Here is a 26047-nt window from a genome sequence, read left to right as displayed (position 1 = left end):
ATTCCCCCCCCCGCCCCGTTTTTGCCAATTTTCTGCAAAATATTGGCTGGATGGTCACAGCCCCCCGAGCCCCCCCCGCGCCCCCCCATCACGGCCCCGCGCCAGCCCCACAAGCCCCGCCCCCCGCAGGCCACGCCCCTCCGCCGCAGTGCCGCCGTCACTGCGCATGCGCGAAGGGAGAGGCGCTGGCGCGCGCGCGCTGCCTCACAACGCCCCCACCTCCCCCTCCCCGCGCCCGCGAGCGGCCGGCGCGAGGCACGCGCTTCCCCCCCCGCTCCTCCCCCGGTTCCCCTTTCCCGCCTCCCCATTGGCCGCGGCGGGGACGGAGCCCGCGCCAGGCCGTTCGCGCCGCGCCGATTGGCTGAAGGGCGGGAGACGGACGGGCTTGGGGGGGGAGGTGGGGGGAAGAACCTGCGGGCGCCTCCCATTGGCTGCTGCGCGCGAGCGGGTGGGGCGGGCCTTCTACCCCCCCACCCCACGCCTCCCCCTATTGGCCAAAGCGCGCTCACCCCTCCCCCCCTCCCCCCCTCCGCCAGTGGCCGGGAGGGGAGCGGGCTCGCCACGCTCGCATTGGCTGCTGCGGAGGGGATGGGGCGGGGGGGGAGCGCGCGCCCCCCTTCCGCTGCCCTCATTGGCCGCGCTGCCGGTAGGGCGCCCTGCTATTTGTCGGGGTGGGGTGGGGGAGGGGGGGGCCGGGCGCGCGCTGGGGCGGGGTGCGCGGGAGGCGCCGCGCACGCGCGCTGGGGCCTGTGGCGGGAGCGCGCGCGGCTCCGTCGCTCCCTCAGGCGGCGGCGGCGGCTCCGGCGGCGGCTCCTTTGTTCCCTTCCCCCCCCCTCACCCGCCCCCCCCGAGCCCGGCGTGACGGGGCCGCCCGGCGGGGATGGGCCCTGCGAGCCGCTCCTCCGGCCGCCAGCGCGGTAAGGGCGGGCGGGGGCGGCGGGCCGGGACCGGCGGGGGCGGGGGTGGGGGTGGGGGGCGGTACGGCGGCTCGGGAGGGTCACGGGAGATCGGCGGAGCGCTGCCGCCGCCGGCCGCGCTGCCCATTGTTCGGGGCCGGGGGGCTCCACGCCTCCCCCCCCCCACCCCCCGCCACCATCATCATCATCGCCAGCCCGACCTTCCCCCCCCCCCCCATTTCGGCCACCCGCAGCATCCCCCCCCCGCCCCCATCTTCCCCCCTTTCCCAGCCCCCCCCAATACGCACCCCCCCTTCACCTCCCTTCCCCCATCCCCCCGCTTCTCACCCCCTCATCACCCCCCCACGCCCTCCCCCCCCTTTTTTAGCCCCCCATATTCATCCTCCCCTTCACCCCCCCTTTTTACCCCCCCTTTTTACCCCCTTTATCAGCCCCCCCTTCCCCTTCAGTCGCCCTTTCTGGCCCTCCCCCAGCCCCCCCTTTCCACCCCCTTCATCATCCATCCTCCTCATCCTCCCCCGGCAGCAATCCCTCAGTGCCCCCCCCCAGGCTCCCCCCATCAGCACCCCCTCTTCCAGCCTTCCTCCCCCCATATGGGGCCGGCGAGGCTGGGCTCTGTCTCCCAGCCCCCCCTTTTGTCCCCTGCCCCCGCCTTTGCTGCGGGGGTTCGGGGCACCGCAGTGCCCCCCCCGCCTTATTCTGCTCCCCCCATCAAAAGGGGGGTCCCTCCCCCCCAAATCCTGCCATTCAGCCCCCCCGCCGGGTGTCCCTGAGCGGGGGGGTGTCCTGGGGTGCCCCCCCAGCCCCGCTGCTCGCGCGGGGTCGTTGTTACCCCATTTTTTACACCCTCCTCCTCCTTCTCAGTGGGGCAGCAGCCCCCCCTTTGTGGCTTCATCCCCCCCAGCGCCATCCTCCTCATCCTCCCCGAGGGGCTTTGTTCTTCTGGAGGACACCGTTACACCCCCCCATCCCGGGGTGCTCGTCCTCCTCCCAACCCAGGACACCCCCCCACTCCCGCCACCCCCCAGCTGCTTTTGGGGTGCTCTCTGGGTCTCCCCATCCTCTTCCTCGCCTCATTTCCAGGACGCTGGGATCATCCTCCCTCCATCCCCTCGCTCCCATCCTACCCTCTTCTCCCTTCCCCTCTCCCCACCCCTAAAATCAACTGATTCCCCCCTTCTTTTTTGGGGGTGACGTGGGGTGGGGAGGGTCACTCTCCCATCGCCCGGGCCCCTCCGGGAGCTGCCCCGGCCTTCATCCCCCAGGGAACCCATCACCTTCCCCGCACAAAGGCTGCCCTTGGGGCAGGGCGATGGGGGGGATCCGGCGTCAGTGGGGATGGGGGGCAGCGAGGGACCCCATCCTGGGGGGGGAGGGATGTCACGGGGGGGGGGAGGGGTGGTTTTTATCACGACACTCATTAGCGAAAAGCCCCGCAGAAACCCCCCGGTGCCGCACAAAGCCCGAGCAGCGCGTGCCCGCATCCCCCCTCCCTTGGATTTGGGGGGGGGTCTTGGCCGTCATCCTCCATTTCGAGGGGCGAATCCGCCGCCCCTTTGTTGGCGGCGCAGCCCTCAGCGCCGCCGTCTTTTGTTTTGAGGCAGCGTCGCCATCTGGGCTGTCGGGGGGTCCCTTGGGGCTATTGGGGGTCCCTCGGGGCTGCTCCTGGGCGTCCCGGCCAGCACCGGGGGGGATTTTGGGGACGCATTCCCCGATCTGTCCTTTTTTCCCACCGCTGCGCGTTCCCGAGGCGTTAAAGCCGGGCGCGAGCATCACCCCGCGGGGAGATCCCTGGGCTGGGCTGCCGAGGGCCACCGAACCCTTGGTGTTTTTATGAATAAGCCCCTGATTTCAGGGAAAAATAATCCTGAATTCTTTCCCTGCAGCGCTCGGATCTTTTGAGGGGAAACGCGGCGTTTTCCTGCGCCAGCAGAGCGTGATTTTTGGCTTTCCCGGCGAGGCGCGGGGGTGGTGGAGGCCTCGTACAGGCTCCGAGGGGGGGGTTTCCCCTGGTTTTTTTTCCCTTCCCCCCCCCCACCCCCGATCGATGGGCGCTGTCCGGAGCCGCTCCCGCTCTGCGCCCCGCCCGCCGTTGGGATGGGAGGGAAGACAGACGGACGGACGGACGGGCGAGCTCGGGGGCTCTGCTGCTAATTTCCCCTGTTAGAATAATTTCTATTTTCCTCCTTCGAAGATCCGAGTCTGGAGGAGGCGGGGGGCGGGTGGTAATTAAGGGATTTGTGCAGCTGCTGCTTAAAATTCATGAGCTGCTGCGAGCGAAGGAAGAAACGAGCGGCATCAGGCGGCGGGTTTCGTTCGCTCCCTGCACGGGTTGAGCTTCTGGGCTTGTTTTGGCACTAAAAGTTTAGAAAAGCTTAAAAACCCCATAACCTTTTCTCCCGAGACGAGACAAGTCGGGGCTGAGCCTGCCCCGAGCTCTGGGGGGTGACTTTAAGTGACCGGCGCTGGGCTCGCGAATAAAACACGCCGGGTTTTTGGAGAACTGGCTTGTTTTTCCGCGCAGCCGCCTCTCCTGGCTCGGTACCTTACGCAAACGTGCTGAAAAGCCTCATAAATAGGCAAACTGGGAGCCACCCCTGACTAATTACTCGAATTAATTAAGAAAGGCTTGTTTTCCTCCTGCAATCAAGGGCGCAGCGACGACCCCCGGCCTACGAGCAAGGGTTTCTTTCAAAAAAAAATGAAATTACGCTCGTGGCAAGGAGCAAGGTGTAATTTTGCGCAGGAGCGCGTGAACCCTCCGTTGCCGTAGCGAGCGCGCGGGTTATTAATTTTAATTCTTTAATTGATCGCCGCGCGTTCACGGCGCGGTGGCGACGGACGTCACTGCCCCAAAAAACCCACCCCCCCCAGTCCCCCACCCCGGGGAGGTCCAGGCCCCGTCGTGGGGAGGGGGCGGCGATCACCGCAGCGGCCTCTATGTGCCGGTGGCCTCGCCGGCACGTGCCGGCAGCAGCCGCTGGCGGGACGGACGGACAGACGGCCTCTCCCTCTGTGGGTTTGCGGTCTCAGAGCCGCAGACGAGGCGGGGGGGGGAGCGGTGCGGCGTTCCCCTCTCCCGCACCCTCTTGTGGGCGTTAGGTTACCCGTAAGTAAGCAAATTTCCCCCAAACCCATCAAATCGCTTGCTGCGCCTTTACCCTCCCGCCGTGAAGGGGCTGGCGAGGGGCTGCGGCGGGGACGGGGCGGGAGGGAGCGGAGGGCCCTTCTCCGCGCGCCGGGTAACGCCGGGTCCCGACTAACTGCCCTTTCTCCCTCCCCGCAGCGCTGCGGTAAGAGCTGGTCCGAGACCCCCCCTCGCCGCTGCGCCGTCGCAGACCTCCATGCCGTAGGTACGTGCCCGCAGCCCGGGTTTCCTCGCCTCGGGCTGGTCCGAGACGCCCCCGCGGGTGACTTGAGGGGGTTGGAGGGGTTTTTGGGTTTTTTTTAACTTAGAAATAAGGCTAAACCTGCCACAGCGGAGGGGTAACGTGGGCGCTGGCCCAGGCCGGGGTCTGCAGCGGCGCCGGAGAAGGGCAGACCGCGTTTTTTAACAAATAAGTACCTCACAATTCCATTTCCATATGGTTCCTCAAAGCGCGCTGCTGCTTTTGGTTGTTCTCCCAGAAAAGCCAGCGCCAGGGGTGCGGCTCCGCTCGAACGGGGCCGAGCTGCAGGTCGGGAGGTCCCTCTGTTCCCCTCAAAAACTCCTCGTTAGTCCTCGCTTCCTCGTTAGCCGTGGCGAGCGGAGAGCGAGTTGGCTCCTGCAGCCGTTGTTTTCCTCTCAGGGCGGAAAGAGAAGGATTCCCGAAGGCTGGAAGGGTAAATTGGGGATAAACTGGGGATAAACCCCCGCCTCGGCGGCGGGCTGGCCCCTCGGCCCGGCTCCCCTCCGCCGGGAAACTGCGCAGCCGGGCGAGCCGAACCGTCGCGGTACCCGGCGCCGGCACAGCCGCGCCGACGGAGCGCCGCGCTCGGAACCGCCGACACGCGAGCGAGGCCGGGCGCGTTTCTGTTCCCTTTCGCCGCCGGCGCCGCCAGCCCCGGCACCGCCGCCCCTCGGGGGCCCGGCGCGCTTCCCCTTCCGAGGCCGGCGGCCGGGCGGCGCGACGCGAGTATTGAGCCTTCTTTTCTGTTCGACCGGGGAGCCCCGAAGCGCGAAGAGCCGCGGCGTTTCTGCTCGAGGGCGCGAGGCGCGGCCTCGCGAAGAGCGGCGCGGCCCGAGGAAGAGGCGTCCCCCGAGCGGGGGCGAGCCCGCGCCTCCTCCCCAGCGCCCAAAAGACGTTCGAACCGGCGAAGGGCGCTTCCGTTCGCCTCCGAGGACGTTTCCTGCCTCCCTCGCCGGCGCGGGATGGCCCGCCTCGGCGTTTTTGGGAGGTTTCCCCGCCCCGATGGCTGCGCCGTGTCCTGGGAATCGCCGCCGTTTCGCTCAAGCCCGGGTTTTCCAGCAGGAAACGAACGTGAGCTTCGGAGGCCGCCTACGCTTCTGCAGCCCACGGCTCCTCGAGGTTATTAAATCTGTGGGTTTGGCGCCGCTGCGGAGCCGGACGGATTTAGGACGAGGGGAAAAGGAAGCTTTTAGGCGTGTTCTGCTTTTTAACGGCCACTTTGCACCTTTTCGTGTGGAAACGGCGGCGCCTGAGTCCCCCCGGCTCCGGGATGGGCGGGACACCGAGAAGCCGAGAGCTCCTGCGGTCTGAGGCACGACGGATCCCTTCGACGCCGTGTTTGTGGCAAGCGCTTGGCTCCCCTCGTGTTTACCAACAGCGCGGGAGGGAAGGGAAAAATAAACACCCGCGACCACAAATTGCCAGAGCGAATCGGGACGAAACGCCGCCCGGCCCCGGCTGGCGGAGGCTGGGAAGGGAGGCTCGGCGAGGGATCGCCTGCCCCGCGCTCGCGGGCCTTCGGTTGGTCTGGATACCCCGCGCGGCCAGAACGTGTCGCCGCTCACCTCTTAAAATGCTTCAATTCTTGAGAAATGTCCTGAATTTGTGCCGTGGGGCCTCCAGCGGGGGTGTAAAAAGGGAGGAGACGCTCGAGGTGGATCCTGGAGAGGCTGTAGTGTGGCCTGGCCTTATAAAAGGAGCGTTTTGGCCTTCTGTCATCCTCCGTCCGTAGACGTCAAGCGCAAACCTCACGAATTTCTTTCCCCCCTGAGCCCAGGATTTCTGCAGATCGGCCTCCGGGACGGAGGGCGCCTCCGTTTCCCCGACGCACGCGCCGGAGAGACGCGGCATCCCGATCCGCCGGCGACGCTTCCTCTCGGCTCCCGCGGCTGCGGTGCGTGAAACCCCGGCATGGATTCGCCTTCCCAGGTGGCTGCAGGCCTTTGCCCCGGCGCGGCCCGTGCCGGCGCTGGTGGCAGGCGTGCGGGCTTCTCCCCGGCCTCGCCGCTCCGAAGAACACCGGTTTTGGGCGCGATAACGCCGCCTCTGTGTTTTACCTGGAGTTTAACTTCTGTCCACCTGCCTCACGGGCACGCGAGCCTTGATCTGGCTCCGGCGGCGACCTGGGGGTTTTACATCCCGCGGGAGCTGCGGCGGGGTGAAAGCGGGGCGAGGCCGCAGGTTGCCGTCCCGGCGGGCTCGGCGCGGGGCAGCGCCGTGGGAGCCGCTCTCCTGCGCTACCCGGGCGTCGCGTTCATCGACCGTCTGAACAAAGCACCCCCACGCTTCCGCTCTTCGCCGTATTTCGGAGCCAAAATGATTGCTGGGACCTCAGACCCTCGTTGCGGTCGGTGGGTTTGGGCTGGACGGGGCCTGCGGGGCCGTGCCCCTGCCCGGCGTTTGCTCTCCTTGGTCTCCGTGCCGTTGCGGATCGCCCAACGCCCTGACCTGTCCGGCTCCCCCTGCGCGGCCTCGGCCCTCCGAGAGCCGACAGCGCCTCCCAGTTCAATACCAGCAGCAAACTGGTACGTGAAGCCCTGCCCCCGTCGAACGGGACGGGCCCCGGCCAGACATCCCCTCGGCGCGGCCGGGATCGCCTCGGCTCGCGGCCGGCCTTCGCCTTCGCTGCCCGGAGCGGCTCCCAGCCCGCAACGGTGACGCCGGTCGGTGAGAGCGAGCTCTGCCCCCCGAGCGAATCCCTCGGGGCGAAAACTCCCCCGTCGCGTCTCGTCAGGCTTCGTTTTCAAGGGGAAATAAATCAACCCTGGCGGCGCTCGCCACGCAGAGAAGTTCCCTTCCGTTCTTTCCACGCTCGGATTACGCTGGCGATGGCAGAAGCGAGATTTCCCGCCGTGGGAGCGGCGCTTTGGGTGGAATCGATCCCGCTTTGGGGCCGGAGGATGGATTCGGGCTCTCTGCGTCCCCGGCCCTCGGCCGTAGCTGCAAATACGTTTCCAAGCCCCGCATCGGGACGAGCGTCCGATTTTTTTTGTTAATAACTCCTCTGTGCTGCCTCTGAATGAACCAGAAATTCTGGTTTCTTGCGTAAGAGCGAAGCTTTTCCGCACAATTTGTCCTTTTAACCCGACTGAGTCTCGCTCGGGCGCTGGTTTTCGGTGCTCCCCTGCCCACTTCCAGGATGTTTTGGCTGAACCCGCACTTGCAGCGTTACATTTGCCGGAGGCTGAAGCAAGCGTAGAGGCGTCTTCACGTCGATTTCAACGTCTGCACCTAAAAACCGCTCCCGGAACCGGTGTAAAACCGCTTCAGCTGGAAAAAACCCTGGGTTTCCCACGCGGACCGGACGAGGGCGCGCTGCCTGCGCGAGTCCCCGCAGCAATCAGCGCTCGCGCGGCGCCGCCGCCGCGTTCGGGTTCCTCGTTCCCGTCGCCTCCGGCGTCGCGAAGCCCGCGCGGCCGGGGCCGCCAACGTGCCCTCGGCTCGTTAGCGAGGGCTCCGCGTCGCGCGCGCGGGCAACCGCCCCTGCCTAACCCTAATTTCCCTTTTCTGCGCCCGTTTCGGGGGCTCTTCCAGGAGCCGCGGCAGCTCCGGCTGAGACGAGCTCTCTGGCGACAGGACCCCCCTCCCGGCGCCCGCTGTGACCATGTCGACTCCGGATCCTCCCATGGGAGGAACCCCTCGCCCGGGGCCCTCTCCGGGGCCGGGCCCCTCGCCGGGGGCCATGCTGGGACCCAGCCCGGGACCCTCTCCCGGCTCCGCACACAGCATGATGGGCCCCAGCCCCGGGCCGCCCTCGGCAGGACACCCGCTGCCGCCCCAGGGGCCGGGGGGCTACGCTCAGGACAACATGCATCAGATGCACAAGGTGAGGCGGGGGGCGAAAAAGCGCGTGCCACGGGGGTGCGAGGGGGAAGAACGGGGCGGGGAGCTTAGTTTTCCCGTTAACTTACGGCTTTTTGGGTGCTGGCGCGCGGCCTTTCTCTCGAGGCGGGAAGTCTGAGGAGAAAACGGTTTGTTTCGGAGCGGAGCGCGTGGGTTTTGCTTGCCGCGACCGTCGGGGTGCCGCAGCCGTCCCTTCAGCCCGATGCCCGATCACAAGTGGGGGGGGTCTCATTCCGAAACCAGGAGGGAGAGGGAAACGTCTGCAAAGGTTCCGCTCGTGGGGAGTTCGGAGCTCGGGGAGGACAAGCCTCCCTTCTCCCTTTCCATTTCCATCAAAGCCTTCGCGTTTTTTGCTCTATTTTCTCATCCAAACCCGCTTTTTCCCTCAGTCTTTCTCAATCTGTAGTTTTTTTTTCGACCACCTTCAGCCGACAGACCTGGGGAAAAAACCCCGCAGGCAAAACATTTAAGCGGTTTCAAGGCGCTTTTAAGGCCCTGACTCCCTTCCGCGCCATTTCACGCGGGTGGTTCCCCACGACAAACAGGCTTTTGCCACCAAACGGGGTTTCATTTTGCGGAGGCGGTTGGGAGCGCCGGGAGCGGCGAATCCTTCGTGCCCGGAGCGCGCCTGGCCTCGGCGCGGCCGCCTGCGCTCGCCGGGAGCGGCGTAGCCGCGTCTTTGGAGTGGGTTTTGGCACGTTGCTTTTTCTCCCCCCGGCAGCCCATGGACTCCATGCACGAGAAGGGAATAACCGACGACCCTCGCTACGGCCAGATGAAAGGGATGGGAATGCGGCCGGGCGGGCACGCGGGAATGGGTCCCCCTCCGAGCCCGATGGATCAACACTCTCAAGGTTGGTTTCTGTGAGAGAAATAAAGCTTATTTTCATGGGGACGGGGCCGTGGGTCGGTCCGGAGCCCCTGAGGCGCCTGCGGCTCTTCGCTTCCCTCTTCTATTTACGCGTCTGCGGGGAGGCCGCCGGGGTAGTCGTGCAAAGCGGCGACGGGCCGCGGGGGAAGGTCAAACCGGGGGAAGGAGCGTCCGTCCCTCCTCCCGCCCCGGCCCCCCGCGCCCAAGAGCTTTGCTCGCTTTAAATCGTTGATTTTTGGGGAAGGATTTAGCACCGCTGCCGTGTCCAAAGCAGGCGCGGGCTCCGAGGGGGAGGAGAGGATTCTGCAGGGTTTTTTTTTTTTCCTCCCCTTTTTTGGCTGCGTTCCCACCCCCGTCGCCGCGAGGGCTTCGCTCCCACCTAACCAGCTCTCTCCCTCCCGCCAGGTTACCCTTCTCCGCTCGGCGGCTCCGAGCACGCCTCGAGCCCCGTCCCGGCTAACGGTCCCTCCTCCGGCCCTCAGATGTCCTCGGGGCCCGGGGGAGTCCCCTTGGACGGCACCGACCCCCAGGCGCTGGGGCAGCAGAACCGGGGCCCGACCCCTTTTAACCAGAACCAGCTGCACCAGCTGAGAGCGCAGATCATGGCCTACAAGATGCTGGCCAGGGGGCAGCCGCTGCCCGACCACCTTCAGATGGCGGTGCAGGGCAAGCGCCCCATGCCCGGAATGCAGCAGCAAATGCCGACACTACCTCCGCCCTCCGTGTCCGGGACAGGACCAGTGCAAGGACCAGTGCAAGGGCCTGGACCGGGACCGACACCTCCAAACTACAACAGACCTCACGGTGAGCGCCGCCCCTCCTCCCCTCGCGCCGGGCTTCGCTGGCAGGAGGAGGTTTTACCCCGATTTCACCCGCGCCGCTGTCGCCCAGTTTGGGTTTCTCCCACCCGCGCGTCTCGTAGCCCGCCCGATTCGTGCCCGTGGGCTTTCCGGGGCTTGGGGTTTGATCCGGGCAGGCTGGAGCGATGGGCCGGGGTTAATTGTGTGAGGTTTAACAAGGCCCAGTGCTGGGTCCTGCCCTTGGGTCACCCCAACCCCAGGCAGCGCCCCAGGCCCGGGGCAGAGGGGCTGGGAAGTGCCCGGCGGAGAAGGCCCTGAGGGGGCTGGCTGACAGCCGGCTGGGCATGAGCCAGCAGTGCCCGGGTGGCCAAGGAGGCCACCAGCCCCCGGGCTTGTGGTTGGGGCTTGGTTTGGGGCTGGATTTGATGACCCAAGAGGTCTTTTCCAACCTTCATGGTTCCATGAACCCACGACTCGGACTCACCGCACCGACCGCTGTTGAAGCGGTGAGGCAGAGAGCCCTGCAGGCAGTCTGGGGCGTGGGGGGCTGGTTTGTCCCCCCAGCGTGGGCTCTGCTTGGGGCGGGGGGTTACGCGCTCGCAAAACCGCCGGCCCCTCCGAAGCGGGAGGCTAAGCTTCGCTCCTGGTCACCGCAGGCAAAGATCAACACCTTAACGTGGTTTTTGCTTTTTCTGCCTTTTATTTGGCCCTTCTGCAGGTATAGGAGGGCCTAACATGCCCCCTCCCGGACCCTCAGGAGTTCCCCCAGGAATGCCTGGGCAACCCCCCGGCGGCCCCCCCAAGCCCTGGCCGGAAGGTGAGGCTCGTTGGCACCAAAACCTGCCTTAAACCGTGAAGCAGAACCGTCAGGGGTGGCGGGGCGGGAGGGGGGAGAGCCCTGCCGCCGCGGGCTCGGGGATTCCGGGTTAAAATCCTGCAAAATGGTGACCGAGCTCTCTGAAGAGCCGGCTTTATCGGCGCCTTCTTCCGCCTGAGCTTTTCCAGGCGCCGTGCGGGCTTTGCGAGGCGGCCGTTCAAAGTTTAACAGCCTCGCCTTGGGTGGGGGGAGGCCCTCGGGTTTATTCGCCGCTCGATTTACGGTGTGGCAGAGGGGAGGGGAGCCGGCGAGCCGTGCCGCGGCGGGGCGTCGCGTGCGCGGAGCCGCTTCCCCTCACAAGAGAGGTGGTTTATTTTTTTTCCCTTTGCCGCTTTCTTGATGGCGCTCTGGTTTGTTTTTTTTCCTCCGCAGGACCAATGGCAAATGCCGCAGCCCCCACTAGCACACCTCAGAAGCTGATTCCTCCCCAGCCCACCGGCCGGCCCTCGCCGGCCCCGCCGGCCGTGCCCCCCGCCGCCTCGCCCGTCATGCCGCCCCAGACGCAGTCCCCGGGGCAGCCGGCCCAGCCGGCCCCCATGGTGCAGCTCCACCAGAAGCAGAACCGCATCACGCCCATCCAGAAACCCCGAGGGCTCGACCCGGTGGAGATCCTGCAGGAGAGGGAGTACAGGTGGGGGCTCGCGCCGCGCCTCGGGTCGCCGGCTCCGCGGCGGCTCCCCCCGCGCCCGGGCGTGGGTCGCGGGTGCGGGGTCGCGGGTGCGGGGTCGCGGGTGCGGCCGAAGGCACCAGGACTGTCGCAGATAGATGGGGCGCGCAGCTCGAGCTGGCAGCCGAAGGTGGTGTAATGCTTTGGAGGCAGGCCGCGGGGTTCGGTCGCGGGGCGCTCGACGGCGTCGGCCGATGTGGAACAGCGGCTGGACAGAATCTTTTACAGTCGGCAGCGACTTAGACTCGAGACTGGCGAGGGTCTTCCTTACACAGAATTCTCCTTTCTTACCGAGGAGAACGGAGGAACGCTCGAGTCAGAACGATTCAGAGGGGTTGTGGATGCCGGGGATACGGAGGCCCCTCCCGTTGAGTCACCAGGTTCAGAATAGACCCCCCTCGCTGCCTGAACTTGTTGCAGAGAGAAGCCTAGGTGTGCCTAGGCCCGATCTTAGCCTCAGACTTGGTCAGCGGCTTATAAGAATAAGGATAATGTAGAGGTTTCATCACACTGCACGCGCACGCACCAAGGTTAACCCGTGAATAAAATTTCCCTTTCAGTGGGTTTCACAAATTACGCGCTTTTACATGCTGGCGTTTGTCGGCACGCGGCCGGCGAACCTCGCGGCGTCAGGCCTGGGATCCTCGGGGGCTCCCCCCGCCGCGAGGGGCGCCCCTGGGATCCTCGGGGGCTCTCCCCCCCTGCAAGGGGCTCCCTGCCCCGCAAGGGGCGCCCCTGGGATCCTCGGGGGCTCTCCCCCCCTGCAAGGGGCTCCCTCCCCTGCGAGGGCGCCCCTGGGATCCTCGGGGGGTCCCCACCCCTGCGGGGTGTCCCATCCGTGGGGGAGACACAGTGTCCCGCAGCCCGCTGCGGTCCCGGAGAGCTCCAAGGGTCTCCCTCTTGGGTCGCTATTTGTAGGATCGAGATGGTTGATTTTGGTCAATATTGTACATTTTGGCCACAATTCTGGTACCGAGTCAGGCAGGAGACGGCCCGGGGGGGCTGAGATTGCCGAGATAACAGCAAGAGGGGGCTTATCCTGAGATCTCGGGGTGTTCTGATGTGCCATTCAGGCAGGAGACGGCCCGGGGGGCAGAGGTTGCCCGGCCCCCAGCTCCTTCTGACCAAGCTAACAGCCCAACGGGGCTTGTGCTGGGGTCCCAGCGTGGCCGCGGGGGGCTGCACCGCCGCAGCATCCCCTCGCGCCTCCCCGGCCCGTTTGTACCGCTTATTCACGTGCTGGGGGCGTGCGGCGCTCGCCGGCACCTCCCGAAACCCTCGCGGGGGTTCTCGCCGCTGCGGGGGAGCCCTGCTGGGCGGCCCATCAAAGCGGAGCTGAAACGCTGGGTGCCGGGAGCCTCCGTCTCACTGGAGGTTGGGCCTCCGAAACGGGAGCTCGACCCGATGGCTTCTCGCCGGGAGAGGAGGGAAAGCAGATTCGTTGGGTCGGTCCTGGCCTGCCCTAAAGTCCCGTCTCCTTCCTCCCCGCCCCAGGCTGCAGGCTCGCATTGCTCACCGCATCCAAGAGCTGGAAAACCTTCCTGGCTCCCTGGCTGGTGACCTGAGAACCAAAGCTACCATTGAACTGAAAGCATTAAGGCTGCTTAACTTTCAGCGACAGGTAAGCTCTCCCGCAGCGGGAGCCCGGGGTCTTCACTCGCCACGCTCCCCTAACGCTCCGCAGCCTCGCCCGCGGGATTAATGCCCTTTCCCTTAACCTGAATCTCCCCAAAAGCTGCGTCAGGAGGTCGTGGTGTGCATGAGGCGAGACACGGCCTTGGAGACGGCCCTGAACGCCAAGGCGTACAAGCGCAGCAAGCGGCAGTCCCTGCGCGAGGCCCGCATCACCGAGAAGCTGGAGAAGCAGCAGAAGATCGAGCAGGAGCGGAAGCGCCGGCAGAAGCACCAGGTGAGCCGCGAAGCGCCGCTCGCGGGGCCGCCGCCGGTGGGGGTCGGCCGGCCCGAAGCGTTCTAGGGAATTCCCCTTTTTTTAGGGGGTTAGAAAGAGACCCCCTTTGGAGCGGGTGGTCGGCGTAGGTCCCTTCCAACCGAAATACTCCGTTTCACTAAATAACAAGCGCCGTCGGCCTCGCGTGGCTTGCGGCGTTGGGTGTCTCAGCAGAAGCCCTGAGCGCCCGAGTCCTGACGCCGCCCGTTGCCCTCCCCCCCGCAGGAATACCTCAACAGCATCCTCCAGCACGCTAAAGACTTCAAGGAATACCATCGCTCCGTCACAGGCAAGATTCAAAAGCTGACCAAGGCGGTGGCTACGTACCACGCCAACACGGAGCGCGAGCAGAAGAAGGAGAACGAGCGGATCGAGAAGGAGAGGATGCGCCGCCTGATGGTAAGCGGCGGCGGCGGGGGAAGCCGTCCGCGGCGAGCCGTCACGCCTCGGGGGGCGCGCGGAGGGCTCGTCTCGCTCGGCGGGGCGCTGACGCTCCGCCTCTGCCTAGGCCGAGGATGAGGAGGGGTACCGCAAGCTCATCGATCAGAAGAAGGACAAGCGCTTGGCCTACCTGCTGCAGCAGACGGACGAGTACGTGGCCAACCTGACGGAGCTGGTGCGGCAGCACAAGGCCGCGCAGGTGGCCAAGGAGAAGAAGAAGAAGAAGAAGAAGAAGGTGAGTTGAGAGCGAAGCTTCGCGGCGGGGCTGGAACGACGTCGCTGCGGAGGCGCCGCCTTCGTCGCCTCCTTCGTCGCCGGGTCGCTAACCACCGTCATCCTCCTCTTTCAGAAGGCAGAGAACGCGGAAGGGCAGGCTCCGGCCATCGGACCGGACGGCGAGGTGAGCCCGGCGGTCTCGGCCCGCGCCGTGCCGAGTCGGGTAGGGAACGCCAGCCGCGCGCTGGCCAGGCCCGTTACGGCCGCCCCCGCCGCGAGCCCGGTGACGAGGTCTAACGCAGCGGGCGGCTAAATGCAACCTGCGGATGTCCTGGGCGCAAAGGGACCCGCAGGGACCATCGAGCCCAGCCCCCATCCCTGCACAGCACACCCCAAATTCACACCGTGTCTCTGAGGGCCGTGTCCAAGTGCTCCTTGAATATCGCTGGGCTGGTGCCGTGATGCCTCCCTGGGGAGCCTGTGCCAGGGCTCCACCACCCTCTGGGGGAAGGACCTTCTCCTAAACCCAGCCTAACCCTCCCCTGGCACATCTCCCTGCCGTTCCCTCGGGGCCTGGCGTTGGTCACCAGAGAGCAGAGACCAGCCCTGCCCCTCCTCCTGCCCTCGGGAGGGGGCTGCAGAGCGCCATGAGGCTGCCCTCGGCCTCCTGTGCTCTAGGCTGAACAAACCCAGGGACTCCAGCCGCCCCTCGTACGGTTTCCCCTCTAAACCCTTCCCAACCCCGTGTCCCTCCTCTGGCCACTCTCCAGTCACTTTATACCCTTGATGTCCTGCACCCAGCGCTCGAGGCGGGGCCGCGCCAGCGCGGAGCAGAGCGGGACGATCCCCTCACTTCTCACAAATCGAGACCTTCTAAAAGAGGGTTGCGGCAGGACGGGCTCGGAGTGGGACCTTCCCACCCCCCCCGACGGCCGCAAAGAGGGACCTTTTCCACCCCCGACGACCGCAAAGAGGGACCTTTTTTGATGCAAAACATTAAACCCCGCCGTCTTTCGAGCTTTGCCCGTCCTCTGGCGACGCGGTATTTCGACCAGTCGCCGCTCCGTTCCTCACGGTGGTCCTGGGGCGGGTTTGGTGGAAGCGGGGTGGGGGTCGGGGGACGTGCATGTAAAACGCGAGCTCTGTTTCGAGTCAAAAAAACCAAAAAAAAAAAACCCCACCCCAAAACGCTGACCCGCCGCCTGACTTTGCTCCCTCAGCCGCTGGACGAGACGAGCCAAATGAGCGACCTCCCCGTCAAAGTGATCCACGTGGAGAGCGGCAAGATCCTGACCGGCACCGACGCGCCCAAGGCGGGGCAGCTGGAGGCCTGGCTGGAGATGAACCCCGGGTACGTCCCGGCGGCAGCTCCCCTCCGGAGCCCGAGGGACGCCGGCGGCGGCGCGGGGGTCGCTGGCCGGCGGGGAGGGAAGCTCGGGAACGAGGGGTTTCATCGGCCTCCCCCTGCGCTGCCGCTGAAATGATGTGGGAAAAGGGCTCACGGGGGGTGGGGGGTGGTCCCGGCCACGGGGCTCCCACGCTCCCCTGAGAGCGCACGTGAAGGCGTGAACTGCGAGGGGGGGGAAGAAAAGAAATAAGCATTTTATTTAACAAAAGACCCCAACGCTGCTGCGGCTAACAAAACCCGGGTTTTGAGGCGAGGGTCTCTAGAATGGCGCCGCCCCCGTGCGGCGCTGCTGGTAGCGGGCTCGCCATTAATCATTAATGTTTGTGTTTAATTAGGTATGAAGTAGCTCCGAGATCTGACAGTGAAGAAAGTGGGTCAGAAGAGGAGGAGGAGGTAAGGAACACCCGTACGCGTTCAGACCCTAAATAGTTTTGAGGTTTATATCAGTTGGTTTGAGAGGGTAGGAAACGGCCGTAGGTACCGCCCGCAGCCCCCCTCGAGAATCCCTCTTTCCAGCACAGATCCGCGTCACTCAGCGCAAATAAGCGTATTTACAAGAAACTAAAAACCAAAAACCCACGTAAACGAAGCGAGGGGGTGCCCGCTTTCCTTCCCGGCCCCTTCCCCCGTCTCTCGCTGGGCGCTGGGGAAGCGAAGGCCGCGCTTCCCGTAGCCTCGGTCGTGGTCAGCGCAGGGGCAGCCGCCGGCCGCGCGCTCCCGCCGCGTCCGTCGTGCGGAGGAGAAGCGGCGGCTTCGTGCTCAGGCGGGCCCTGCCCCGTGTCTCCCGGCAGGAGGAGGAAGAGGAGCAGCCGCAACCTGCTCAGCCCGCCCTGCCTGTGGAGGAGAAGAAAAAGATCCCCGATCCAGACAGCGACGACGTCTCGGAAGTGGACGCCAGGCACATTATCGAGTGAGTGTCGTCGTCCCCCCGCCTCTTAACCCGCGCTCGCGGCGCCTTCGGGCTCGGAGCCGCCTCCGCGAACCTCGGGCGCCGCGTCGGAGGCGCGAATCCGGCGGGCGGCGTTTGCTCCGCTCGCGCTCCTCCCAAAACGAGGCCTAATTTGGCGCTTCCCGGGAAAACAAATCGCCCTGCGACGGTCGGGGCTGCCCGGGAGGGTCCTGACCTCTGCCGCCATCGGCGTCATCTTCCTTATCTCCGTTTGCTTCCCCTCCCGCCCCCCAGGAACGCGAAGCAAGATGTCGATGACGAGTACGGCGTGTCTCAAGCTCTGGCCAGGGGCCTGCAGTCGTACTACGCCGTGGCCCACGCCGTCACCGAGAGGGTGGACAAGCAGTCCACGCTGATGGTCAACGGCGTCCTCAAGCAGTACCAGGTGAGGGAGGCGGCGCTGCCGGGGGGCGGCGGGGACGGGGGTTGTTTTGGGGCGAGGCGCCGGAATTTGGGCCGTGCCGGTGGCAGGGAACGGGGAGGCAAGGGCAGAGCCGGCGTGTCCCGCGTGGCGCGGGGTGACGAGCCGGGATGGCCCCGTGTCCGCAACGAAGCGCGCCGGCGGCCCTGTGAGGGGAGGGGTACCTTAACGCCAGCGGCTGGCCTTAAATAATTAACGTGATAATATAATAATTAACCTTTAGCGGCCCGCGGGGAGCGCGTCTGCGTGATGCGCCCGGTGCAGGTCGTTGGCGCGGCTGGCGGCGGCTCCGCCGGCGGCCGGGCGGTTCTTGATCCCTCCTTTCCCCACCCGCAGATCAAGGGTTTGGAGTGGCTGGTGTCGTTGTACAACAACAACCTGAACGGCATCCTGGCGGACGAGATGGGGCTGGGCAAAACCATCCAGACCATCGCTTTAATCACATACCTCATGGAGCACAAGCGGATCAACGGGCCCTTCCTCATCATCGTACCTCTCTCGTAAGTGCGCGGCCGCGGTTCGTCGCCCCGCGCCGGGAGCGCTCGGCCGGGCGTCGGAACTCCCCGTCGCCCAAGGGCTAGTTTGACCCTTTCTTTCTGTTTTTTTTTTTTCCCCCTCCCAGAACTCTGTCGAATTGGGCGTATGAGTTTGACAAATGGGCTCCTTCCGTCGTGAAGGTCTCCTACAAGGCAAGTACCGGCGTGGTTTTGCCACGCGCCTACCGGGCTCCTCCGGCCGCTCGCTCCGTGGCGCTTCCCTGGACGCCAGTTTGCCTTTCCCTCCTTCCAGTCTAACAAGGCTTCCGTTACCCCAGGGGAGCCGGGACGCTTCCCGGTGCTAAATTGATTAAATCCACCTTTTTTTTTTCCCCATTCCTTAACGGCAGAAGGAATCCAGCCGCCACCGTCGGCGCAAACGTTCTCATGGCCTTTCTGTAACCGGATCGGCTCCGCGCGGGTGGGAGCGGCTCCCGCCGCCGCTCGCCTTCTGGTTTAACGTTCCCGCTTGCAATTCCCTCCGCAGGGCTCTCCGGCAGCAAGACGGGCGTTCGTACCTCAGCTCCGCAGCGGGAAATTCAACGTCTTGCTCACCACTTACGAATACATCATCAAAGATAAGCACATCCTGGCCAAGGTGAGTCCTGCCGGCCGCGGCAGCTCCCGGCGTTACTTGGGCCGCGGCGGGAGGGTCGCCCCGTCGTCGCCGCGCTCCGGGCGGGGCGCAGACGTCACCGAGACGGGCCCCCTCCCCAAAAACCCGGCCTCTTGGGCGACGCATTTACCTCCGGCGTCTCTCGTCGCGCCGTGGCAGGAGGCGCGGAGCTGCTGCTCGCCCTCAGCAGCCGGCACCGCCGTGGCGGCCGCCTTGCGCGTGGCTGCGTGTCCTGTGCTGCGGCAAAGGTTCTCTTCTCCCCTTTTAATAAAGCGATTCGTAGGAGCGGAGAAGATTTACTAGGACCCCCCCGCAAGGTGGTCGTTGCCCTTCTGCCCCAGGCAGCGGAGGGGTTTCCCTGTATTTAGCCGCAGGGTGAAGACCAAAGGTTGAGGCTTCCCCTGGGCTGGGGAAGCTGTGCTGTTTCGAAAGCACGCAGGCGACATGCCGGGCCAAAAACCCGGGTTTAACGGGTTTAATCTCGCTCAGAATTAGTCCTGCGGCACCGCTTACCTTGGCGGGGGGGGGCGGGGTCTGCCTGGCTTGAAGCTGCCGCATCTTACCTCGGCCAGGCTTCCGAGGGAACGGCCTCTCTTCTCCCGTTGCACGGCGGAGAGTTGGATGTGTTAACGGCCAAAAACGTCAAGAAATACTGAAATCCCCCAAAGCTGGCGTCGGTCTCCGTCAGCTCTTTGGCATTCGCGTTCCTCCCCCCTCCTCCGTGCCTGTCTCTGAGGCGGAGGCCCCCAGCGCTCCCGATGGGAGCCGTTCCCGAGCAGGACCCTCGGGGCCGTTCGAGGGGGGCGATTCCACGATCCCGGCCGGCTCGGGTCTCTCCTGGGCGCCCCCGGAGGCCCCGGGGCTGTGGGTGGGGCCCCTCCCGTCGTAGAGCCGCCGCCCCTCGCCCACGCCGCCCTTCCGCTTCCCGCAGATCCGCTGGAAGTACATGATCGTGGACGAGGGCCACAGGATGAAGAACCACCACTGCAAGCTCACCCAGGTCCTCAACACGCACTACGTGGCGCCGCGGCGCTTGCTGCTGACGGGGACCCCGCTGCAGAACAAGCTCCCCGAGCTGTGGGCCCTGCTCAATTTCCTCCTGCCGACCATCTTCAAGAGCTGTAGCACGTTCGAGCAGTGGTTTAACGCGCCTTTTGCCATGACGGGGGAGAAGGTAGGGCGGGAAGCCGGGCGTCGCGGGGCGGGGGGGCAGCGCTGCCGGCGCGCGCTTTGGTAACCGGAGTCCGTAAACGCTCGCAAAAACCTCCCGGTTCCCGCCCGGTGCCGAGCGCCGGCCTCTAAAACGTCGACTCTTTGGGCTGGGTTTTGGCGGGAGGCTGGGCGAGGCGGGAGCGGGAGCTGGGCTGCTGGAGGGGACGGGGAGGTGAGCGGTTCTCCGGGCGCCGTCGCTGGGGGAAGCCGGCTGGGCGCGCGCTAGCGAGGTCCTGCACCGGCAAAGCCGCCGCCGGTGCCGTTCGCGGCTCTCGGAGCTGCTTGAAGCGACTCCCGTTGCGTGGCGGCAGCGGAGGTTTGGCAGAGCGGGTTGTCGGGCGGTGGGGGGAGGTACGTCAGCCTGAACTTAAAAAAGACGACACCAGCGGAGAAACCTCAGGTCACGATACGGCATCGAAGAGGCTTTCGGCGTCGCGGGGCGTCGCCGGGCCGTGCCCCGACGCTGGGAATCTCGCGGCCGAGGGAGGGGAACCCCCCCCCCGGGCGTCCTCGCGTAACGCTTCCCTTTCCCGGCGGCGCAGGTGGACCTGAACGAAGAGGAAACCATCCTGATCATTCGGCGTTTGCACAAGGTGCTGCGCCCCTTCCTGCTGCGGAGGCTCAAGAAAGAAGTCGAAGCGCAGCTGCCTGAGAAGGTGAGGGCCGGGGGCGGCCGTCCCGCTCTTCCCCCGCCTCGGTGCGGGCGCACGGAGCTTTCCCGGGCCCCCCGAAGGGGCGGCTGGGTCTCCGCGGGGGGTGTAGAAGGGGGACGAGCTTGTGCCGCGCTTCAGAAGGACGCGGCGTCTCGGGGTGGGGGGTGGTTTTGGAGGCGCCGACTCGCGTCGCCTCGGGGGTTCACCTCTCCTCGGGCCTTGCAGGTGGAGTACGTGATCAAGTGCGACATGTCTGCGCTGCAGAGGGTCCTCTACAGGCACATGCAGGCCAAGGGCGTGCTGCTCACCGACGGCTCCGAGAAGGACAAAAAGGTCTGGCCGCCAAAGCCCCCGCTTCGGTGGATCGCTCTGCCTCCGGGGGTGGGGGTGGTGGTCCGTCCCCGGCTGCTGCCTCGACAGATAGACCCCACAGACCCCTCCTCTAAGCAAAAGGAGAGGTTCCGGAGGGGTGGGTGGGAGCGGCGGGCCGAGGCCCTGCCGGGGGCAGGGGGTTCGGGCTGCCTCGGCGTCGCGGGCCGCGCTCGGCCCGGCGCGAAGCCCCCCGCGTGGTGGACCGTGGTGGGGGCGATGCTGCGGCTGCCCGCGGAGGCCACCGCCTCGCTCCTCAAAGCGGCCGGAAGGTCAAACGGCCGGTTACTTAGGAAAAAAATAAAAGTTTTATAAAAAAAAAGCCACTTTGGGGCCGAAATAAAAGCCGGGGGCGAAAAAAACTCCCTGTTCTTCAGCTCCGCTCCCCCGAAGCGGCTGGCTCTGCCGCAGCCTCTCCTCCTTAGACTCCCCAGGGTGACTCTTAACGTCTCCTAAGCTCGAGCTCTGCCCACCCGGGCCCTCCCGGTGCCTCGGCACGTGCCTCTGGCTCCTCGGGGGCGCCCGACAGCGGCCCCGGTCGCCGACCGCCGCCTTCCTCATTCCCCATCTCCTTTGCGCAGGGTAAAGGCGGTACGAAAACCTTAATGAACACGATCATGCAGCTGCGGAAGATCTGCAACCACCCCTACATGTTCCAGCACATCGAGGTAGGGTGGGGCTCGCGGGCGGCGGTCGCGGGGGTCCGGGCACGTGGAAAACCCTCCCGCCCCGCCAATAAACGGAGCAAACCGGGCGGCTCTCGAGGCTGCGGCGCGGCCCGAGCTCCCAGAGCCTGGCTGCTCGGCCAGCCGAGCGTCGGCGCGGCGCCGGCTTCCCCTCGAAGCGCTGCCCAAACCCCCCTGAGCCCTGTCCGAGCGAGCTCGAGGAGGCGACGTCGCCTAGGAAGCGCGAGCCCGGGTGTATCCCTTCGCGCTGACCTTGGGCGTTGGTGCCTGACACCCGGCAGGCCTTTCTAAAATCGTTTCATTTTAAGAATTCTTCTAATTGAACGAACTTTCCGTTTAATGAATCGTTGAAAACCGTTCCTGAGCCTGCTTCCCGAGGCGCTCCGGGAGCGGGAGCTCCGCCGCCGTCCCCGGGCCCCTTCTCTTCTAGGGCGCTTCCAGGACTCCGCTGGGTTCATCCGCGCGCGCGGGCGGTTCCTGACGCCGTTTCTTTTATTGCAGGAATCCTTTTCGGAGCACTTGGGCTTCACGGGTGGCATCGTGCAAGGGTAAGTGGGGCGTTTTAGGGTTACAGTGGGGGGGTGGGGGGGGTGTTTGTGGCCCTGCAAGGAGAAGGGGTTTATCGGCGCGTGGCAGACGACCCGCCCGCGGCGGCGCGAGCACCGGCAGCCCTGGCGCCCGCGAGACGCTGCGCTTCCAGCATCGAATCCTCATTTCCCTCTTCCCCCCCACCCCCAGGCTGGATTTGTACCGTGCCTCAGGCAAATTCGAGCTCCTGGACAGAATCCTGCCCAAACTGCGAGCCACCAACCACAAGGTGCTGCTCTTCTGCCAGATGACCTCCCTCATGACCATCATGGAAGATTATTTTGCTTATCGCGGATTCAAATACCTCAGGCTGGACGGTGAGTGCCTCTGACGCGCGCAGGGGGGGCGGCAGCCGCCCCCTCCCTTGCTCGGCGGCTCGTGGGGCGGATAAAGCCCCCTCGCCTGGGGCCGAGCGGCGAGGTAAGCTGCGGGTTCACCGACCCGGCCTCCCTCGCAAGGGGAGGCCGCCTGACGCAAACGAGCGCGCCGCGGAGCCGTGAAGCCCGCTGGCAGGCCGCGGGCTCGAGCCTTAAACCTCGCCGGGTGAGCGACGGCAAGCGCAGCCTCGGCCTCGATAACGTTACCGCCGGCCGCTGCGTCGCTTCGAGCTGCCGCTGCCTTAAACTCAGCCGATCTGCGCTTTAGTTCTGGAGCCCCGAAGGACGTTGCGAAGGGCCGGGCGGCCCCGGACGTTATTAATAGTAACGTAAATACAAATGAATTAGCGGGGATCCAGGTTTAAGTCGAGGCGCGCAGCTCGGTTTAGGCACGAATCCAGCTTAGTGGAAAAGGAAGGTCAATTCCCCGCTTTCGGTTGGAACAAACACCAAAGGCGCCCGCCGCGCCGTGGGGCAGAGCGCGGCGCCGGCGCTTCAACGAGCCGACCTCGCGAGAGGGGCCTGAAGCTCCCGCCAAGGCGGGACGAGACCGAAGCGGCGCTTGAAACCGAGGCCCTGTCCCGTTGCCGCCGGTCCCTCGGAGCCGGTCGCGCCGCTTCGCGGCTCCCAGCTCGCCCCGCGCGCCCCTTCCTCGTCGCCGACGCTCCCCTGCGGAGCGGGACGAGCTCCCCTTGCGCCCGGAGCATCCCTGGCTCTGCCGGGGCTTGTGCGGAGCCCTCGGGGGTGGGTGTGGTATTTTGGAACCGCATTTCTCTAAAGAGAGCGGAAGGAGGATGGTTTTGGGGGAGGACGGGCTGGGAGAGACCCTCAGGTATCGCTGAGCCTGGTCTCCTGCTGCCGCCGCAGCCCCCTGTAACGACCCCGGCCTCAAAACGTACGCGACGCCGCCTTGAAAGCGGCCGCGTTCCCGGTACCGCCGTCCCGAGCTCCGGGAGATCTTCTGATCCGCTCACGGCCGGCCCGGGCGCCGAGTACGGCCGGCAGCACCCGCCCGCGTTGGCCGTTCTTCTCCCTTTTAGCCCCTTTTCTCAAGTCTTTCTACCGAAAGCAGCCGCCCGCCGGCCTCCACGGTGCCCTTTCACAGGGCGCCCCACCCGAGCCCCCTACCCGAACCCCCCCACCCTTCCCCGGCGGCGCCCCGCGGCATCGCTGCCCGCAGCGGCTCTCCTGAGCTCCCGCCGCCGCCTCCGGACGGCGGGCGGCCCCCCACGCACGGCGCCGAGCCCCTGGCCCCTCGCCCCGCCGCCTCCCGCCGCCCCCGGGGCAGGAGTAACCCCCCCTCTCTGTTTTTAGGAACCACTAAAGCGGAAGACCGGGGCATGTTGTTAAAGACTTTCAACGAGCCAGGCTCCGAGTACTTCATTTTCTTGCTGAGCACTCGGGCCGGCGGGCTGGGTCTGAACCTCCAGTCTGCCGATACTGTGATTATCTTTGACAGCGACTGGAACCCTCACCAGGTAAAAACCAAACCAACCGAACCAAAAACCGCCAACCGAACCAAAACAAATAAAAACAAAAGCAAAAAAAACCAAAACAACCAACATAAAACACCACGCCCCACCAAACCCCCCCCAAAAGCGAGCGAAACGGATGGAGAAGACGGGCTCCGTCCGCGCCGCCTCTCCCGCGCCCAGAAGAGCGCCGCGCTCGCCCTCGAGCACTCGCACCTCTCCGAGACGCGCTGGCGGCCCGGCCCGACGACGAAGACCCCGCGCCCAAGCGCTGCCCCGTGTCCGTCTGCCCGCCCGCGCCCCCGGGACGAGAGGCGGGCGCCGGCCCCCCCCGGCCGCGAGCGGGGCTGGAGGAGAAGCCGAGCGCCTGGCGCGGCCGCCGCGAAGCGAATCGCTGCGCTGGCAGTAACCCCTTAAAGGATTACCTCTGCCGGCAGCCGGGGTCGCGGAGCCCTTCCTTCCTCCCGGCACGAGGCGCCGAAACCCTGCCGTCCTCCGAGCCCGGCGCCGAGCCGCGGGCGCGCTCGCGGTGCCGGACGGCCCGCCGGAGGCGGAGACCCCTCCCCAAATTCTGGCCGCGATTGCCCGCGTGGCGGCGGTTGTTCTTTTTTTTTTTTTCCTTCCTTTCCCCACGCGCGCCCGGCCTCCGGAGCGAGCGGCCACCGAGTCCCGATGGCTTGCGTGAAGCGCACCCCCCGCGGCGAGCGTGCCGCGGTCCCCGGGGACCGCCCCGGGCGCCTCCCGCGAGGCCTTGTAGAGGATTAGAGCGCGTTTTCCCTCGGCGGGAGCCGGCCCTAAGTCACCCGGCAAACGATGCGCCCTTCCCCGGCAGGACCTGCAGGCGCAAGACCGAGCGCACCGCATCGGGCAGCAGAACGAAGTGCGCGTTCTCCGGCTCTGCACCGTCAACAGCGTGGAGGAGAAGATCCTCGCCGCCGCCAAATACAAGCTGAATGTTGATCAGAAGGTTATCCAAGCCGGCATGTTTGACCAGAAGTCCTCGAGCCACGAGCGCAGAGCCTTCCTCCAGGCGATCCTGGAGCACGAGGAGCAGGACGAGGTAAGGGGCAGCGCAGGCAGCTTCCTCCTACTCCAGAGCGCGAATGGCGAACGTGTGGCTGGCTTTGCTCCACTGCTCTGTGCGTCCTCGAGGCCAAGGGCGTGGGGGCTAGAAGGAAAAAGGAGCATGAACACTTGTTTCTATTTGAAGTGAATTTTTAGCGTCGGTGAAAGGTGCCGGATTGACAGCCCTGGAGACTGAAGTCCTCTATTTATCCACAGAACAGATACAGCGCGGGCAGCGGCAGTGGCAGTGCAAGCTTCCCCCACACTGCCTCAACCCTGTGCCTGAACGCTGAGTTGGAGGAACCACCTCTAAAGGTGAGAGGGGTTGTTCAGTCTCCACGCCCATTCAATCCTCGGCCTTGCTGCTGAGACTGCCAACGCACGTGCCAGCTCTGACGGTGATCTTTGCACCGCGGATAACCTGTCCGCTAGAAACTGGACTGAGGCCACCCAAAAACACATCTCTCACGGGCAACCGAACAAGCGTCGGATGGTAACGATGTTCGGTGCTGTGCTCCGAGCGGACGACCTGCCGCGCCGCCTCCTCTCGCCACTGAATCGGGGGTTTAAAATCTTGCAGGAAGAAGACGAAGTCCCCGACGACGAAACGGTCAACCAGATGATTGCGCGGCACGAAGAGGAGTTTGACCTTTTCATGGTGAGCATGGCACAGGCTGCGGAGGAGGAGTGGTGCCCGCTGTTCTTCCGAGTAGCAGCTAAAACGGTCTCTCTAACAGAAATCAGCTGAGAGTGCTTAACGAAGCCGTGACTCGTCCCACAGGTAAAACAAAACACTAGAGCAGGGGCTCAAAAGTCAGGACGCTCCCAGCTCCGGTAAGGGACGAGCTCGGGGGGAGCCGCAGGAGAAAGGGGCCAGGCCTCCCGCCGCGGGACGGCGGAGGTGGAGGCGGCAGGCGCGTGCCCCGGCGCCGGGACCCCCCGTCCCTGAGCAAAAAGCCGTTTCCCCGCCCAAAAAACGCTCCGTCCCGAGAAAACTCTCGGAGAGGTGGGACAAGGAGCGTCTAAAATAGCGAAGGCTCCTCGTAAAGGAGAGCCTCCCCCGGCTCTGAGCCGGCGCGAGGACTCGAGGTCTCGCTGGCGGCACCGGTTCGGTTAAGCCGCCGCGAGGAGGGGGGGCGGCTGCGCGGAGCCGGGCGCCCCTCGCCCAGAGCTCGCCTCTCCCCGAGAGCGCGGCCCCCTCGGCTCTGCCGGCGCGCGCTTAACCTCCGTGCCCGGCGCGCCGGCACGCAGCCCTCGGGCGGCCTCGGTAGCCGCCGCCGAGCCCCCCCGCCCCGGCCCCGGCGGAGCAGCCGGCTTAACCGTCCGCCGCGGCGACCGTGCCGCTTCCCCCGCCCGGTTTTGCGGCCGGCGGGGGTTGGTTTCGCACAGCCTCCACCGAGCCGCGAGCAGCCGGTGGCCGCCGCAACCCGCCGCGGCTCCTGGCGCGGCCGGAGGGGCGCCGTCCCCGGTGTCGCCGCAGCCCCCCCCCACCACCACCCCCCGCCCCCCGTGCCGGCCGTTCCCGCGGCACCCCGCTCCCTTTCCGAGGACGCCCCGAGGCGTCGGCGACCCCGGCGTCCGCCGCGGCTTCTCCGGCAGCCCCCCACAGCGCAGCCCTCTTCTTGCAGCGCATGGACCTGGACCGCAGGCGCGAGGAGGCGCGGAACCCCAAGCGCAAACCGCGCCTGATGGAGGAGGACGAGCTGCCCTCTTGGATCATCAAGGA

General features: G+C 66.0%; 2 protein-coding genes across 2 annotated transcripts in view; one reads left to right on the top strand and one right to left on the bottom strand.

Annotated features, from left to right (window-relative positions):
• YIPF2 (Yip1 domain family member 2) overlaps positions 1–26047 on the bottom strand; it is a 46882-nt gene that overhangs the window by 4912 nt on the left and 15923 nt on the right. The window lies entirely within an intron of this gene.
• Positions 736–26045, top strand: SMARCA4 (SWI/SNF related, matrix associated, actin dependent regulator of chromatin, subfamily a, member 4; the record flags this gene model as incomplete). The annotated part of the gene is made up of 30 exons (XM_064437117.1): positions 736–917; positions 4204–4270; positions 7841–8132; positions 8871–9003; positions 9426–9824; positions 10539–10637; positions 11070–11328; positions 12859–12985; positions 13100–13273; positions 13538–13711; positions 13821–13988; positions 14103–14153; positions 15190–15320; positions 15713–15770; positions 16169–16287; positions 16561–16711; positions 17084–17247; positions 17370–17436; positions 17771–17881; positions 18831–19073; positions 19654–19767; positions 19990–20097; positions 20715–20801; positions 21321–21367; positions 21558–21724; positions 23099–23262; positions 24089–24316; positions 24538–24636; positions 24902–24979; positions 25950–26045. Coding segments are annotated over exons 3-30 (4038 nt in total), but the record flags the coding sequence as incomplete, so codon positions are not given.

Source organism: Phalacrocorax carbo, chromosome 30 (assembly GCF_963921805.1).
Source record: "Phalacrocorax carbo chromosome 30, bPhaCar2.1, whole genome shotgun sequence".
In the NCBI taxonomy this organism is placed as follows: domain Eukaryota; kingdom Metazoa; phylum Chordata; class Aves; order Suliformes; family Phalacrocoracidae; genus Phalacrocorax; species Phalacrocorax carbo.
The sequence above is the reverse complement of the archived record's forward strand: the minus strand, read 5'-3'. Positions and strand labels throughout refer to the sequence as shown.